The sequence below is a fragment of the Nothoprocta perdicaria genome, unplaced genomic scaffold, assembly GCF_003342845.1.
Source record: "Nothoprocta perdicaria isolate Ctin4 unplaced genomic scaffold, notPer1 scaffold_64, whole genome shotgun sequence".
NCBI classification, from domain to species: Eukaryota; Metazoa; Chordata; class Aves; order Tinamiformes; family Tinamidae; genus Nothoprocta; species Nothoprocta perdicaria.
In genome coordinates this window covers 3,181,458-3,198,248 of record NW_020455910.1, presented here as the reverse complement: position 1 = coordinate 3,198,248, position 16,791 = coordinate 3,181,458, and the positions used below count along the sequence as shown (strand labels likewise).

Below are 16,791 nucleotides of genomic sequence, written 5' to 3'. Positions count from 1 at the left end.
GGAAACAGCAGAATTTCAGCTTCTGCCTGGAGACCYCCGTATGTATCACTGCTTAAAACGGAAGGTACAAAGWAAAGAAAAATGACGTGAATTTAAGGCCTTCTTGGTGATATCCTATGTTTTGCTTCCAAGTGGAGTTGTGAAGGGTACGCTGGGAATGGGACTCAGGTGAAGAGGCTTCGCGTCAGGACGGGGAGTGGCAGCTGCTTCCTATTATCCCTGTCAGCATYGTTTTGATGCAACTGCTCCATASCCTGGAACGCAGTTGGGATTCACAGCCCGCGTGGGCACGGGGCACACACAGGGTCCTGCGCGCGGGTGCGTGTGGCACCCGGCTGCGAGCGCCCTCACGTCACCCGGGGCCGTCCTGTCACCCAGGATGCGCCCGTCGGTGGCTGGTGCGGGCACCGCCAGCCCCAGCGCACGCCCCGTTACCACACCTGTGTGATGCTTGCAGACACAGGGCAGGCTGAGCAGCTCGGCTTCCAGCAGGCCTAAAACTGCTGCTTCTCCCCTACCAAACCAGCTGGGGACTCTTCTTTACAAACTTCGCTTTCAAAAGTCCAGCTGGGCACTAGTCTGACTAGTAGGACGTTTCAAGCTTTTGTTTTGTGCTTGTGTTCTGGCGTAGGGAGTTCGGAAGAGTTTTCGTTCCAAGGTGTCTTTCTGTTTTGAGTTGCAGTGTTAAGATGCAGTTCCCTGACCCACTGCTTATTTCCAAGAAGTTGTAGCTCGAAGTGGGAACTGCCCATTCTGCCCTCTCTGCTTTCATGGACCATGAGCAATGTGTCCCTTGAGACATTGCAAAAGGTCTGGATTAGCGTCGACTTCTAAAACAAAATCGTTTCAGTTTCCTAATGGAAAAGCAGAGAGAGGGAAAAAGAAAGGGTTTTTTTTTTTTTCCCTCGTGAGGAAAAATATTTTTTGCAAAACGTCATCAAAACCAAAAAGTGAAAAAGTGCCGACGAGCTCTGCTTATCAACGTGCTACTCTGTTCTGGTATCACAGTTGTACAACTGGGGCCGGCAGGCGGGAGGGTGGCAGCAGCTGTAGCGGCTTCCAGAGGTTTCACCACAGGGTAGTGACGCTGTTAAGGGAAGATCCAAGTAAGTAACCTCAAGGAATGCAGCAAAGTGTCTAATTCTAGTTATGTGACACRTTCCCTGGCCTTCAGGATCAAAAATGTGGGAAATGTAAAGAGCGGTACTGGATATGTACAGCTGCCAAAATAGAATGGCATGAGCGAGAAGGTTGGACTAGATGATCTCTAGAGGTCCCTTCCAACCTTGAATATTCTGTGATTCTGTGAATATGTATTTGGGCTTTGAGGAGATGAGGTGATGACTTTGCTGCTCCATTTCTTCCTGTTATATTCAAGAATTTTCAATTTCCTGTTATATTCAAGAATTTTAACTTTTGTTTTTATGTCACAACAGTACTTAGCTGATAAAGACCTAGACACAAATATTTATAACATTGTGTTCCTAGTATGGAGATTTTTAACCTTCTGTGGTAGAATTATATGATGAAGGGAGGGGAAAAGATCCCTAAAACTAATGGTGTAAGATATATCTTTATTTTTGGTTTGCTGTGCCATAGCTCTGTTAAGAAAATATTTATCATTAGAAGTTAGAGATGAGAAAGTAGGGAATCTGTCCTCAAGACCATGAAATGAAGCTTTGTGTGTCATTCAGTAGAGTCAAATAAGTGAAATTAAAGCAGTTTTTAAATGCAGACTGTGGAAACCACTAGGCAAAGCAGAAGACTCTCTGAGTGGATCCTAATACAGCCATTCCAGCTGGGATGGCCTTTGCATCTCCCTGGTGAGTCCCTTCTCATAGACCCTCAGTTAAACAGCCTCCCAGCGCATTAAGCGGGGTCCTGCAGAGCTCAAAGCCAGCTTGGAAGTTTGGCTCAGGCTTTTCCTTGGACACCATGGAGTGTGACCTGCGTGTGCTTGCCCRGGAGCTCGTGCTGAGCTGCACGTCCCTCGTCCTGACGCTCACGTCACAGGCCTGTGGCCTTTGCAGCTTTATCACAGGTGACCTGATGCTTCGCCCCTGGTGCGTGTGCAGCAAAGGCACCCGAGGAAGTGTCTGCTCCTTCCCCTTGGAGCAAGGGAGTAGATGATTAGTCAGGTAAGAACACGTGATGACTCCTGGTACAAAAGATGTTTCTGTCTCCACAGGCTTGTGGAGCCCTCCATCAAGGCTTGTTTTAATTAAGGGTAATGACCAGACCTAACTCCTGGATAAGGAAATTAGTTCTGGGATAAAGATTAAATCTGTGTGGATCCTCAGAAGGACTTCAGACAGGACACTGGCTAATGTAATCTCTGAGAAGAGGTTCTCTGTAATCCATGCAAGCAGATGTGCAGGCTTGCAGCTAGGTGACATCCTGGGTGTCAGGAAATCTGCAAAAAGACAGTTTAAATAAGACAGGCTGCAGTATAGGCAGGGGGGTTTAACCTCAAGAGATCTTTTTTCCTCTTTTATTTTTTGCCAACTTCTGTCAGAGTGCTCTTAACATTTAGGTACTAGAGAAGAATATTCATKTTATTTGCGTTTGTCCTTACACTGAAATCACTCTTACTAAGGCAGGTGAACTGGATAATACACCTTTTGACCCCAAAGTGTGATGAATCTGTGAACTGAGTTAGTTATTGGAGTTGCACCTCCTGGTGTGCTGGGTTTCTTTGCTGAACCTCCTGCCATTTCACAGCCTTTTTCTCAGGCTTGGGTGCTAGCACTGGCTCATGTTCTGTTCTCACGATTAAGATAACACAGGCTCCTTGTCTGCCATGGAGCTTCCCTATTTATACATATAGGGAAGCTTTTTCTGGGGTAGGGTTGTGGTTTTAAATATTCACATTTAGYATTTGAGCCCTCCCTTTTCTCAGAGTCACTGCTTCCCTGCATAGTGACTGTGTTGTTCTTGCATATACTTAGACTAGGTAGCTCAGCCCAGCTTAAAATCTAAGCGATCCTCCTCTAAGTCTKCAGCATCTTCAGCTGCTGTCCTTGGATGTATTTTTGTCATCTGCAAGTTTTAATGTGGCTTTTARCTGTTTGTTTTAGTGGGATAAATAGGGAAAAGGAGCATCTGCACCTTCGGAAGGGCTCCACCAATATGGGAAGCAATAAAAATGTTTTTCTTCTACCCCACAGGACACRTTTCAGATCGAAACCCGCAGAGCTTCTTTAGATGTTTACCTTGCTGATGGCAGCAGTATTGGACTTGATATCCAGACATCAGACACTGCAGARAGAATCTTAGAGGTAATGGTTCCACATGGGAATCTGCTTGAATGTTCCTGTTTGCAAAAAGGGGGCAGAAACTGAGATCAAATTAGTAGAGGGCAAAGCTTTCTGAAGGAAACACAAAAATATCTTCTCTGTTTTATGAGTTTTGGGAAGGCTTTGAGAGGATTGCTGATCTTGCAGATAAGTTCCTTTGGTTTTTATGTTTGTTCACCACTTTTCTCTCTTCCTAATATCACCRATTAGCCAAAAGCACAAGGGCTTTTTTGCTGCCCAGGTTTTCTTTGATAGCATCAGAAAATAGATGTTCTTTATTTTGGGGAGCCCTTCTTAAAATAAAAAAAAAAACTTTTTTTCCTGCAGTGGCTTGAATACTGTGAAGTCTAGTGCAATTGCCCTTGAATGCTGTAGCCAGAAAGGTTGACTCAGTGAGTTGATGCACAGTTGTTCAAACTCATTGTGTGACTGATAGATCTTGCTCTTCGGCAGGCTTCCCTCTCCCTGCTTTGTGTGCCCTGATGGGCACTGTGAAACTGTGGGGCTTCCTCTGTAATAGGGGCACAGCTTGAGCACTGGGGCTTGGGATGCCTCTAACTGCTGCTTTAGCAGTTTACTAGCTACATTTTGAAGCCACTAGCAACCAAGTGTGATTTGTACACCTGGTTGTGTGGTGCGTGAAGCTTTCAGATGGTCCTTTCCCCGTGCCTGGGAAGGAGGAGCAGCAGGGGCATCTGTGTGTGTGTGTGTGTGTGTGTGTGTACAGCAGGGCTGAAGCCTCCTGGTTGCTCCTCTTGGCTAATGTTACCAGCAGTAAGAAGCAAGCTCACACCACCCACACTGGTGCTCACTTGCCTGGGAATATGGACTCCCCCTCACCATACAGAAAGCTCTGTAGTGTGTTTGTGTGGGACCTTTGCAGTCAAGGCCCTAAAGAAGTTCCTTTTCCTCACTATTCACTACCCCCTTGCAGTGCACGTTGACTGCCCTTTCCTAGCATCCCAACATAAAACAGTCRGTGCTTTGATCCAGAAGTTCAAATAAATCAAAAGTCTGATTTCTGTGCCCGACATTCTTGTGAAATGCCATCTGGTGCACTTAGCATTATGCTACTAACATTTTAGTACCTATAACATTTTGGAGCTTGGTGGCTAATTAGCAAGTAATTTGGAGGGCTTTCTTAGCAGAGAGGCCTACAGGARGAAGGATGCTGATGTTAATAGTTTCCTTCTTCATCTTCGGACTTTTAAGACTTTATTCACTTTATACCCAGTGTTTGAACTGAGTGTGAGGCAAGTGGGTTTTGCGCTCTGCTGCCCTCTCAGGTGACAGTCCTGGTATTAACAAATATGAGGATAACACTCCCAGGTGTGTTTCTTAAATTTAACACGGAGTAATTCTTCTTAACATATATTTATCTCAACGTCTACTTTTTCCATGGGGGGGAAAAAGTGACTTATTTTAAATCAGCTGAAACAGCTGGGAAAAAATATTAAAAACAAAACTAAAACCTTCTCTCTATGAATGTAGTTGTGTGGTCTGTGGAGATGAGTGAATCTGCAGTGCTTTCACTGTGACACTGAGCTGGAAATGTTTTAGGGATGCATTTTATGGAAGGAGACTGAAAGCCAATTCTTCCATTTCATATTCAGAGAAGGGAAAGTCCATCCATCTTCGGTGACCAAAGGGCCACTCTTCAGTCCCTTCGCGCAGCCTGACGGAGAAATTATGCCACAGGATTTCAGGAATTTATCCTAAATTATCTGAAATCTCTCAAAGTTTTCAGGGATTGAGATGTTTCCTATGGTTGCCCCAGAGATTTTGTGGCTCTGGAGCCACTTTTAGTCTGTGGCTACTTTAAATTGCGCTCTGATTTTCAGGAGGGGAGACAGAGTAGGACGTTGCCGCTGGTTYCTGCTCCCCTCTGCCTGCTTCTGCCCCACCATCCCGTTGTGCAGCAGGTCCTTCAGTCATCTTTGCACTTTCTGTTGATGCTATTTCTGCCCTCTTTCAAAAAGACAGAAATGGGCCACAGGAAGCTTAAAAAAAGAATAGTCCAAATGTCAAGCAGGGCAAGATTTGCTTTCTTGCACACTGGCAGTAACGAAAACTCAGCAGAGCTCAAGTGGGCTCTGGACAGAAACCTTCCCATGGAAGAGCACAACCCTACAAGCAAGACTGGAGCTGTTGGTTAAAGCCTTTTCCTGGAATCTGCGAGCTTGGAAAGTGCACAAATCTGTATTTTTAGAGGATTTGTGTTATGCTTGTAAGGGTATTACTAGGTCAGGGCACACAAATGCTTACTGTACAGCAGGATTGGAAAATTCAGTAAGATTGGGGGTTACGTGTCAGATGCCTTGCACTGTAGTATACTTAAATGCATGGCAGAGTAKAAAACATGTTGTATTTTATTACTTTTTTTATGTTCCTTTGAAACTTATGAAACTCCTCACGAGCTCAAATGCTGCAATATGGGAATGGTTATACTTGTTTTTAAATTGGCAGCTAAGTAGGGCATAAGGGAATGGTTTAAAAACAATTAAGTTGCATTAAGAGGTATTGAAGATGCCTCCTGCTTATTCATGCTAATGGAGAGCTGACCTGCTTTGTTTTTAAAGGTTACATCGTACAAGATGGGACTATCAAGAGAACTAATAGGATATTTTAGCCTGTTCTTTATTCAAGATCACGGTGACGGGGCGCTCTCTGGTAAGCTGAAGTGCYGAATTTAGCCCTCCTTGGGTTTCTKTAGGCTGCAGTGATGGAATCTGGGATCTCTGAACAGAGCCTGAGCCTGCTGAGGCTGACAGACCCTTTCTGGCCAAATCACCCCCCTCGAGTCGTTCCCCTGTGGGGCTCAGCTGCCCCTCGCTGGGGAAAGTGGAGGTGGGAGCCAGGCTTGGCAGTAGGCTGGTGTGGGGCAGGGGCAAGGCTTGCGCTTGAGGACGTGGTGTCCTTCTGTTCAGAAGACATACATCAATTCAAGGCATTTAATCAGATGACTATATCTATTAAAAAAAAAAAAGTTTTTAATCCTCCAAGTCTCATGCTAAGTTAAACAATGGGGCAGGAAAGTCTTTTGTTAAGTTTATAAACAGTGTCTRTGACTTGCCTTCCTTTATGTCCTGCCACGTTTCCTTTCCTAACTGAGAGAAAGGGAGCAGTTGAAGCCCAGTGGTGGCACTGAGCAAGCTGCAAGTCCAGAGGGCCCCTTTCTGTGGAGCCAGGATACCTGAAGACACTTTTTTTCCCCCTCACTTCCTTACTGAGGAGCCGTCTCCTATATGGATGTGTGTGTGGATGGACCCACACCTGGGATTAAGATAGGCTGTGGCCAAATCTCTCCCCAAATTTAGCCATTGGTGGGAGTGCAGCTGGACATCAACAGCTTCCCCGTGGGACCTGGAGAAGCCAGGCAGCTTTTCTTCAGTCTCCTYACTGACATAAAGGTGCTAGTGGCCATTTGCTGAACCTTTGCAATATGAAGGGGTACTGACGGTTCAGTAATAAACTCTTAACATTTGGGGTAGAAACCTTCCTGTTTGTGTTCAATTTATTTAAAATTTCTCCCTCTGTCTGGCTATGAAATGCCAGAGCGCACAGGCTCCCTGGCTGTTACTATGTCACAAACATATCGGATATAACATTTTATGTGCTGTTTTATGACGGAATTTCGCTTTGCCTTGCATTACAATATAATTGAATACACAGAAGAGCATAAATTTTCAATTTATTGCAATTCTGCGTATCTTTGACACACCTCACAAGCACATCAAGTCAAAACGTAAGCCACAGCGCACTGCCAAGTAATACTGAAGTGTTCACRTGCTTAAAATAAAGCACGTGTTAGTGCTAGATTAGGGCCATGGTTCAAAAATATTTACAGGATTGGGTCTTTAAAAATTTTTTTAAAGGTACCCAGGAGAGCAGTCATCTCTAGAGTTGCATGTGCGACCTAGTGCCTGCTAGTTACAGTGTTCTCCTCTAGTGTTTTCTTGGAGAAAGGTTCTGATCTTGAAGTCTGCATTCACACTTCTCCACACAGACACATCCTTGCTGCTAAGCTGTGTTTTGAGAGAAGGCTCTTGTGTAAGAGCATATTCAAAGGGAGTAAAGATATTCTGTAAATAAGAGCAATTTAAGTCTAACTTGCAGAGAAGTGAGGAAGATAACCTGTCACCTTATTTTACCCAGTAACTTATTTCTGTGAATGTTTTATGYTTTTTTCCTCTCCAAAAGCAAGCTTCTTAAGCCATCTAATCCATCCCTAACTGCAATATGGGAGTAGCTGGCCTAGCTCACTAGATTTCACCAAATATCTCATTTTTCTTCTTTTCCCAGTGGTGAAGAAAGTGGCAGAATTTGAACTTCCTTATGTGAGTCTTCAGAGCATGAAAGAGTTGCACTGTAAGCTGGGGATCAGAAAGTGGTGAGCAAGAAGCTTAAGAGAGACGAGTAAGATGCACGACAATTGCTGTAAATGGTGTCAGAGTGAGAAGTCCTTTGGATACCTCAGATATGGAGCCCTCAGCAGCTTGACTGTTGTTCTTTGAGGCCAATTTGCTATTGGAATTGCCTGGTTTCTGTGGCCCTGTGTTTTATTTAAGTTCAGCRCTGTAGTATTTCTGAAGGGTTCTTCACAGCAGTGAACGCTTTATTCTCTCCCTCTTCGAGAATCTCTAGAGAGAGGTTTTGTACAAGCTTTACTTCAACTTTTATATCTGCATATTGAACTGACCGCAAATGGGAATATATGTATTTGAAAATACAACGATGCAAAAGAAAACTTAGGGTTTTGAGTTATAAGAACCAGCTCAGTTTGGGTAGAGGTGGATTCCTTAAGCAGCAAAGTTTGCTCCCCTTTCATTGCCACGTCTTGGGCACCTCCCCAGTTGTGCTGATAAACCGCATGGGCAGACAAGGCAAACGGAGCTCATCCAGGCTAAAAATAACTTGCTGGCTGTTTTTATTTACTTACTTACTTATTTATGGTGTGTTTGCCAATCTGTTTTGGCCCATGTCRGTGCCTCAGTGTCCGCGGTGCCGTGAGCGGTTGTGCTGCCTGTGGCTGAGGACAAACCCTGGGTTGCCAAGTGCTGCTCGTCCAAGGTGGCTGTCACTGCGTGGCGTGTGGGTGGCAGAGCTTCTGGTCCCTCTGCTGCTGCCCTGGCCGTGCTCCTGCTGCACTTAAACTGCACTTAAACTGCACTTACACTGCAGCTGGCAGCACAGCGGACTGGCACCAGGCTAGGCTCAGACCTCAGCACTGCAGCTGTGGCAGCAGGAGCCACTTGTGTGCAGAGAAGACCTGAATTGTTTGGGCAAAGAGAAGAAAACACGGAGCAATTTTACAACTACAGATTTTTTAATTGTAGTTGTTGGGTTTGGTACCACCAAAGTCAAGGGGGAGAAATTAATATAACTTCCATTCTGCGACAATGTTTAACTGCAGCGTGCACTGCAAGGGTAAAACTGGCTATGCAGTAGGTAAGGGGATGTATCTGCGGGTGCTCCCATCATGTTTGGCTGGTCAAAAGGCCATGTTAAGAAGTGCATCTTCATGTTTTATCACCTTTCTCCCTCCTGACAGGTATATGGATCCTTCTCTTGATACACTGTTGATGGACTGTGGAGCTTCAATTAATTTGCTGTATTTGCAGGTAAAACTGAAAGAGCTCCGGAATTTTAAAAGTAATTTTTTCCATGTTCATTTCTTGTTTTAAGCAAGTTGTTGAAATATTTGGCGTAGATTGCATTAGTATTAAACATGCTYATAAATTATCACTGCCTTGTGGTGCTTTTCTAAACGATGGCTACTGTTGAAGACTTGGAAGGGCAAATTCATGTACTGTAGACACTAACTCTTCCTTGTTTTGTGCATGGGAATTGCATAAAAGGAGCATATTTGGGCATCTCTCCATTTTCTTTTTATATCTCTGTAGGTGCTTTTCAATGAGGACGGTATTTGAATTCTAAATTGTAGGTGCTTTGGGTTGTACTGGCTTTGGAAACTATTAATTTGGGAGGGAAGAAAAAAGTAGAATGAATCTATTCCAAAATCCAAGTTCTTCCTTATTTGAAGAAACAAAACAAACAAAATGCCAGTTTGTGGTGTATGAAAAAGCTAATAAATTTGTACTGACTTTTTCTTTTTTACTACTATTTTTAAATCTTCATTCAAGGCAATCCAAGAAATAGAAAGAAACTGGATTAAACCAACAAAGGAGAAAATGCTAGAGCTTGAATTTCTGCAAAAGACTGAAAATAAAGTGAAGGTAAAATGAAGTTTTAAAACAATATAAACAGACTGAAGAGTGAACTTTGAAGCAGTGACATTGGAGACTCTGACTATTTAAAACAGAGCATCTTTTTGTAGACTGGGGTGGGCCAGAAACTCAAGTCTCCTACCTCCTGGTCAAATCATTGCTAGTGAGTTACTAGACAGAAAAGGGGGATCCTAATTCTGCTAGCATTTTAAAGCATCCCCCAGAATAACTTGGATACCGAAGGCTAGAACAAGAAGTTGGAATGTGAATCCCAGTATTTGCTATTTGCCAAGCTCAGGCTTGGCTCATCCAGCCTTCACATTCAGTTTAAGAAGTAAGATAGGAATCCAGGCTGCAGGAACTTTTGTACTCAGTATTTCCTACTGGTTAGTTTTCTCTTCCCCTCTTCACGGCTCTCATGCATTTGTCAAGATCCAGCTTGCCATACCATTAAAAGAAATAATCGGGTTTCTGGGAGCTTTAATCCCCAAATCAAGCACCACGATGTTGTGGTGGATGTGTGTTCTCCCAGGAGTGCACTAGGAATCTGAAAGATTTGCTTCCTACTCCATTTTCCAAATCCCTAGTCCTCACCTGTCTTTACAGTAAATCACTTTTGGTCTGTCTTTGTGATGCAGTTCCTGGAGCTGGTTCGGGAAGTGCAGTTCTATGGATACATACGACTTGATCCTTGCGTTTGTGACTACCCAGAAGTAGGTTGCTCAGCTGACGTCTACGTGGGCAATAATGAAATTAACTGCTACATAAAACTGCCTACTAACCAAACCAAAGAGGTCAGCTTTCAGATCAACAGGCTGAGATGTTGGCAGGTCACTTTTCTTGTAAGTATTGCACTGACTCTATACCTGAATTTGTTTTTTCTGCATGAAAATGGGGGTTATCAGGCAACGGCAGATCTTGGGGGCAGAATCAGTTTTAAATCTCTCCTATCCATGACTCCCCAGCCCTCCCAATCTTATCTTTGAACAAATTCCCACAGCCTCACTGTGCTGTGATTGCTCCCTTCCCTGGTGATTTTTCTCTCTTTACCTGCCCCTCTCCCTTGGTGTTGAAGGTGAAGTTGGCAGAGCATTTTGTGTGGGAGCAAAAGATTCGCTTGCGAAGACTGCCCCTTCCTTCATCCCACCTGCTCCCCCTCAGGAAAAGTATTCTGGTACAGATCTCCAACTGTTTTATTTAGCTACTATATAAAATGAATCTGACTGACTAATTCAGGTTTAAGGCTGAAAACCTTAGTGCTCTTCTTGGCTGATTCTTCTGTTGTTCTGCTTTTCTGTTTCTGTTCTGTTTCTCTTGTTCAGGGTGCAGGAAAGGATGGTGAAGAAGAGACTCTGGAGCTCAGATTTGAGTACAGAGATTCCGATAAATGGCAGTGGATAGTTTTTTACACAAAACAGGTTTGTCCTTAATCGTGTCAGAAAGGGATCAGAGTGAAATATAATCTTACAGCCACAGAGATTGGAATTTATTCTTAAAAAGTCATTAGTCCATTTCTTATAGTTGTTGTGTTTACAGCCTGGCAGGCTAGAGGCAGGGGAAAACTATTTCAAATCCTGTTGAAAGGAGRAGAGATCCACACACAGACACCCAGAGCAGGAGAAATGCTCAATACTCAGCAGCACCCTTGGCGTGGAGGCCTGGCACTCGCTTCCTGGGCTCAGGAATATCCCAAACAGTCAAATATCCCAATCAGTCAAACTTAGGCCTAAAGTCAAAGGCCCTCCCCAAGAAAGCCCCTTGTTCAAATATATGCCATATAAACACAATTAATGGAGGGTGCAAGGATGTTTCTTGATAGCAAATATTATCCTTGCACATAAATAGTGCTTAAACAGGATTTTATAGGGTGCCATCCTTCCACTGTTTACCAGCAGCTCTTTAAAGATAAAGGTATCCAGGAATTGATGTCAGACATCTGTGGCTTTGCTTTCTAGCCGATAATCTGGGCTCTGCTGTATCCAAGGGAGCATCAGCCTCGCTGTCCAACACAATAGCAGTCAGGATTTTTTTTTTAAGTAAAATGAAAAAGATTATGTTTTTCACACATAACTTCTGAATTCCAAGAAGATGATGCAGTTAACACAACTCTTTATAAGTGTTAGTTTTCCTGCCACACTTAAGTTCTGTGAGAAAATGAGCCATCCACATTCACACCATCAGTGAGAGCAGGAAGCTTTCCAGTTTCTTTACTGAAAAATATTTCAGTATTAATTCTCCTGTAAAATCTATTACAGTTGTGCTACATGTAGACCAGTGATTAGCAAAGCAGGGTCCCACCTTCCTCAGATGGACAGGGAGGAGATAAAAGCTGGAAATGCGCTGCTGAGTAGAAGTCCAATTAACTGAATTAGGAAAGTAAAAGCTGTGTATTTTGGGAGCATGCTTTCTGGTGGGGGAGGAAGGGGAGGAATGGAAGAGTTCAGTAAATCTTTTAATAGAAGTAAACAGAATGTTGGAATTGGAACATTTATCCTTTTTAGGCCTTTCTGCTGAGTAGCTGCTTGAAGAAAATCATCTCAGAACAGATGATGAAGGCAAGCAAAGAAGGCCAAGAAATGGTGAGCATGTGTGTATGTAGGTGCCTGAATAGCTGCTAAAAAGAAACAAAACTATCTATTTTTCTAAAAAAATATGCTTGGAAAAGTCCAACTGATGAAAAAGATCTTGAATGTTCCTACATTTCAATGCAAAATTAGTTGACTAGGAAATTATTTTTGCTTAGTTTTTTGGAAGTAGTATTATCTGGATGATAAAGACGTCTTTTTGTCATCATTTTAGTCATTTTTTCCATTGGACTTTAATTCTTGCTGCATATGATTAAAGACACTTATGAAATAATTCTTATGTTCTGCTCTAGCCTGTCTGTATTCATTTCTGGCTTTCATTTTTTTACCACTTCACTTGCTTGCCCGTCTGCTGCAGTGGTAGACCAATTTGGGATCTGCGGCATTACCACTGTGATACTTTCTGGTTTAAAATAGAAGAGTTAATAAAAATGTGATTTGTAGCCAAAATACTTCTGTTGTCTTTTGTGTAGGTTTTTAAACATGCGAGTATGTTTAAGTACTTATAATTAGAAAAAAAATCCTAGTATTGATGTGCTTGTGACATCTAAAGACTTTGTGGAATGGGTGTTATGTTAAATCTCCTAAGAGGGGGAAAGAGAAGAGTTTGCTTCTAGATGTGTGCTCATTATGGTGAGCAGGCAGGCAATGAACATTAGTTTCATTATGAAATAATAGCCTTAAACTATAAACAGTTAAAAATGGAAACAGACTCATTAGAATTTGGGGAAGCTTCAATATTTATCTCCTAAATTTATTTATAATGGAAGAACTGTCAACCTTTAATTGTGAGGATTAATATTCAGTATTTAAATGTTCAGTAGTTAATACTACTTTGAGTGTGACCAGAGCTGTAAGGGAAGGGCAAATACGCCAGTTCATTTCCTGGGCTGTTTCTAGGGGGTTTCATTGGACACCCATTCCATTGCCCAGCATATTTTGTTTCAATACTTGGGAATGTGTCAAGCTGACTGTAAGTTACTTCTTTCAATCCATTTAGGAAGTCAAGATGCCTGAATGCACAAAAAGTAGCAAGAGACCCAGCACTCAACAGAAACAGGTTAGTATGTGAGAAGAGCTCTCTAAAATGTGAATGCATAGTGTTTGCTTAGAGTTTTTTTGTTTGTACATAACATAAAGTAAATCTGATCATCACTAAGCCCAAAGCAAAATAATACTTTTATCTGATATACTTCTCACTCTCTTTCTCCTTCCAAAATTGAAGTTTAGCTCCCCTTCTTACTCAAATAAATTCCTACTAAATTTATCAAGAGTCTCCCAATTCAAAACAAGAGAGTGCGAAATGTGTCAGATAAAAGTACTATTTTGCTTTAGTCTTAGTGACAATTTGATTTACTTTGTTTTAAAACCATTTCTGAATTAAATTCTTTATGAAGTTCACAGAAAGCCAAAATGTGCATGTAGATCATGTGTCTGCACATCCTCAAGCAGCTGTTACTGTAGTTGTATTTGGGTTAACACTGGGAATGTTCATGTTCGTCTTTCCCTGTATTTGGGAGTTAYCTATTTGGTAAAGTGGTCATGTTACAAACCTGTACATATACATTCCTATTATAGAACAGATAAAATTTCAAGTTGCAGTAGTTAACGTGTTTCCTGAATAGTCCATTTTTAAGTCATTTCTTCAATGTGAGGTAATAAATAAATGAAAGAGGAATAATACAAACCAAATTCAAATAAGTTATTCTGTTAGACTGTATGACTGGCCAAAAGGAACTACTTCTAGAAAACTAAGATCTAATCTGAATTTGTTAGGAAAAATATATTGATATAGCTTGAGAAAGAACATGAAACAGCACAAAACCAATCASTATTTTTTCACAAGCAGATAGACTGGATTGTGTGGTGGGTTTTCTTGTTGCTTTGATATGCTCCTGCAGACTGGATTCTAGGTTCTTCAGTATTTGAAAATAATGTGCAATTGATAATAAAGGCGATGGCGTTTTCTGAATGGACTTGTTGTGCTTCTGGGGACTGAGTAACGAGGGGCTTCATAGGTCCCCCCCCAGGCAAAAACTTTAGATGCTGGAGGTTAAGTAATGACCAAGTTGTACGGCACCACTCTGAGTTTGAGGCAATTCTTCTGATTTTAACACACTTTACAATACTTTATTAGAAGCAAGATGCACTGCGTGTGAATGCTCCCTGTGGATTTTTGTGAGGAGAGAGACTTTGGATAGAGCAACATAAAGCCCCTCAGCTGGTTAAGACCCCTTAAGCAGAGCTGGCAACTCAAATGTAACTGTTTATTGAAGAAAGGCAAGGTACACTGCTGCTGGTGGTAGTACCCCATACTATGCACATGTTATGCAGCAAGTTCAACAGTGGTTTAGATCTTCTTGCACAAAGTTGTTATTAGTTAATTAAATAAAATCCTCAGTTGGGTCTTTATAATTTGGTCATTACAGATCTTTCATCTGGCATGAGTTGGCTGCAAGTTTATCTGATGGCTCTGCAAAGAGTCTGAAAATGTCTGCCAGGCGTTTTCTGCTGACTCAGAAGAAGAAAAATTTAATCTTGGTTTTGTGATCCTGTAGCTGCATCCTGTATTACTACTGGATCAGCATGACAGCCTGTAAATTCTTGTTTGAATAGATAATCCAGTGCAGCAATAAGATTTAGTAGGAAAATCAAGAACTGCTGAAAACTGCTGAACTGAGATAAAAATGACTCGACTAGTACAGCACATGCAGTCTGTGCAGACAGTGAGGCCATGCTCTGGCATGTGCCCACATCTAGGCACTTTTTCTGCTTGAGGCCTTTAAAAATATTGAGAAAAGAGATATGAATTAACATTAGGCACCAGACATTAGGAAACTGAAAACAAATTTTGCCAGGGCTCTCTCTCTGCTGAAGTTATTGCAGTGTGACTGCCATAGCCTTACAATAGACCCTTTAAGCAAAACGCTTGAGGACATTTATTTCCTAACTATCTCAAGATATCATTCTGTAAGGGGGGAAAAAAAACATTTGTGCCAAAAAAAAAAGAGTCTCCTGACATGACAGTATACTGCTGCAGCTACTCACCCTGTGAAGGGCTAGCTAGCCTGCTAACCTTCAATTCCTGAGCCCCTGTAACACACTGAACGCTGCCAGCATCTTTGGAGCTGCCCCTCCATCTGCACCACGCATAGGGCTAGTGCAGCACCCCTTAGCAGCAGAAACAAGCGTTTCCTCCAGCAACAAATTCTGTGCTTTCCCACATGCCAGCACAGAGAGCACTCACTGCACCTCAACAGTTACGTCAGATTTTCTAGCTCATGTTCATATGTAACTATTGAAATGCATGTACTCTAATTTAAATTGGTTTGTGTTTCTCTGCAGGTAGTTCATTCCAGTTTTATACCAAGGAGATTCTGGGGTCGGCCAAATGAAGAGGATTATGTATTTGAGAAAATAAGAGAAGAAGACCTGTGACAATTAATTTTGTATAGTGTCTTTTGAAGCTCTGTCTGAAAATCACAATCCCTTTGAAAATCTTGAATTATAACAAAAGTATCTTCAGTGCAATTCCCTGCCTTTGCAGTAGTCTCTGTCTAGAGAACTTGTAACTGCAGTGAACAACTCTTTTGAGTTAGGGGCTGTGAACCTGGAGACAGGCACCTTGTAGACACATGGGCATTTTCACATGGAAAATGCCCCAGCATTTCAGATGGCAAATCCCCCCAGGAGAAAGGGGAGGGTTAACAAGGGGAAAAAAAATAGTTAATGCAAGTACTTTTTTTTTTTTTCCCTCTAATGCCTTAAAATATATACTGTTTCTATGATTWTTCATATAATTAATGTGATAGCTGAGCAGGCTATTGCCATCCCTGCAATGCTCGGGAAAAGGCACGTGTTTTCCAGATTGTGCCTTTTGCTGGAACCTGTCACTCTTTCCTTAAACTTAYTGCAGAGCCCTCGCTGTGCCCCAAGGCGCCTGGCGCAGCACGGGAAGAGACAACCAGTTAAATATATTTACGATGCATCAGGAATTGAGTTTACACGATGACACTAGACCCACTGCTAACTACATCACTAAGTYGTTTGCCACAATGGTGCTCTAAGACTCTGAATATTTTTACTGTGCCTGCCCTGGAAGGCAGAATCAGGTGAGAAAAACAGAAAGCAAAAAATCAAATTTGGTATCTGGTRAGAGGACAATTAACTTCACCCCCAGTTTGCAGGCATTTCTCCACATTTCTGCATTTTAACACATTTCATACAAGGAGGGCCAGGAAAGGGCTTTCCAAACACGGAGTAATTGCATTATCCACCTGGGTGTTATTAGCTTTATTGTTGTGATGCAAGTTGATGGGCAGCGTTGCAAGGAAAGCTTTGATATCTCTCTATAGCATTTCCTTTGCTAAACAAAACACTTGGTTGTTAAAACTTTCGAAWYTTTTTTTTYTYTTTTTTTGACAGCCTGGTCCCGAGGTCGCAGCTGTCTGCTCCACCTCTCCCCCTGCCCCTGGGCTGCCCTTCGCTGCTCTCCGCTGGCTGGCAGGGAGGGCCCGTGGCCAGGCCAGGCCGCTGCCTCCCAGGGTTGTCCCCCCTGCCCAGCAGCGGCCTCGGCTGCTGCCGATGGCCCCGGCCCCGGCCCGCGGCGGAAATGGCGGCGCGGCCGCCGCTGCGTCACGCGGAGCCCATGGCGCCCCGCGGGCCACAGCGGGACGCGCCCAG

At 42.8% G+C, this 16,791-nt stretch overlaps 2 protein-coding genes across 2 annotated transcripts in view; both read left to right on the top strand.

Moving 5' to 3' along the window:
* Nucleotides 1-1,697: 1,697 nt before the first annotated feature.
* On the top strand, nucleotides 1,698-15,780 carry LOC112956477 (sorting nexin-31-like). The gene is made up of 12 exons (XM_026049998.1): nucleotides 1,698-1,823; nucleotides 2,031-2,138; nucleotides 3,168-3,278; nucleotides 5,876-5,966; nucleotides 7,599-7,686; nucleotides 8,848-8,917; nucleotides 9,440-9,532; nucleotides 10,162-10,365; nucleotides 10,846-10,941; nucleotides 12,025-12,102; nucleotides 13,109-13,168; nucleotides 15,454-15,780. Exons 2-12 carry the CDS (start codon nucleotides 2,127-2,129, stop codon nucleotides 15,544-15,546), a joined length of 996 nt encoding a protein of 331 aa, XP_025905783.1. The 5' UTR covers nucleotides 1,698-1,823; nucleotides 2,031-2,126; the 3' UTR covers nucleotides 15,547-15,780.
* Nucleotides 15,781-16,091: 311 nt separating this feature from the next.
* Nucleotides 16,092-16,791, top strand: part of ANKRD46 (ankyrin repeat domain 46) — a 16,057-nt gene continuing 15,357 nt past the window's right edge. The window contains exon 1 of the mRNA XM_026049999.1: nucleotides 16,092-16,220. The gene's annotated coding sequence lies outside the window, so the exon portion shown is untranslated. The remainder of the gene's footprint in view (nucleotides 16,221-16,791) is intronic.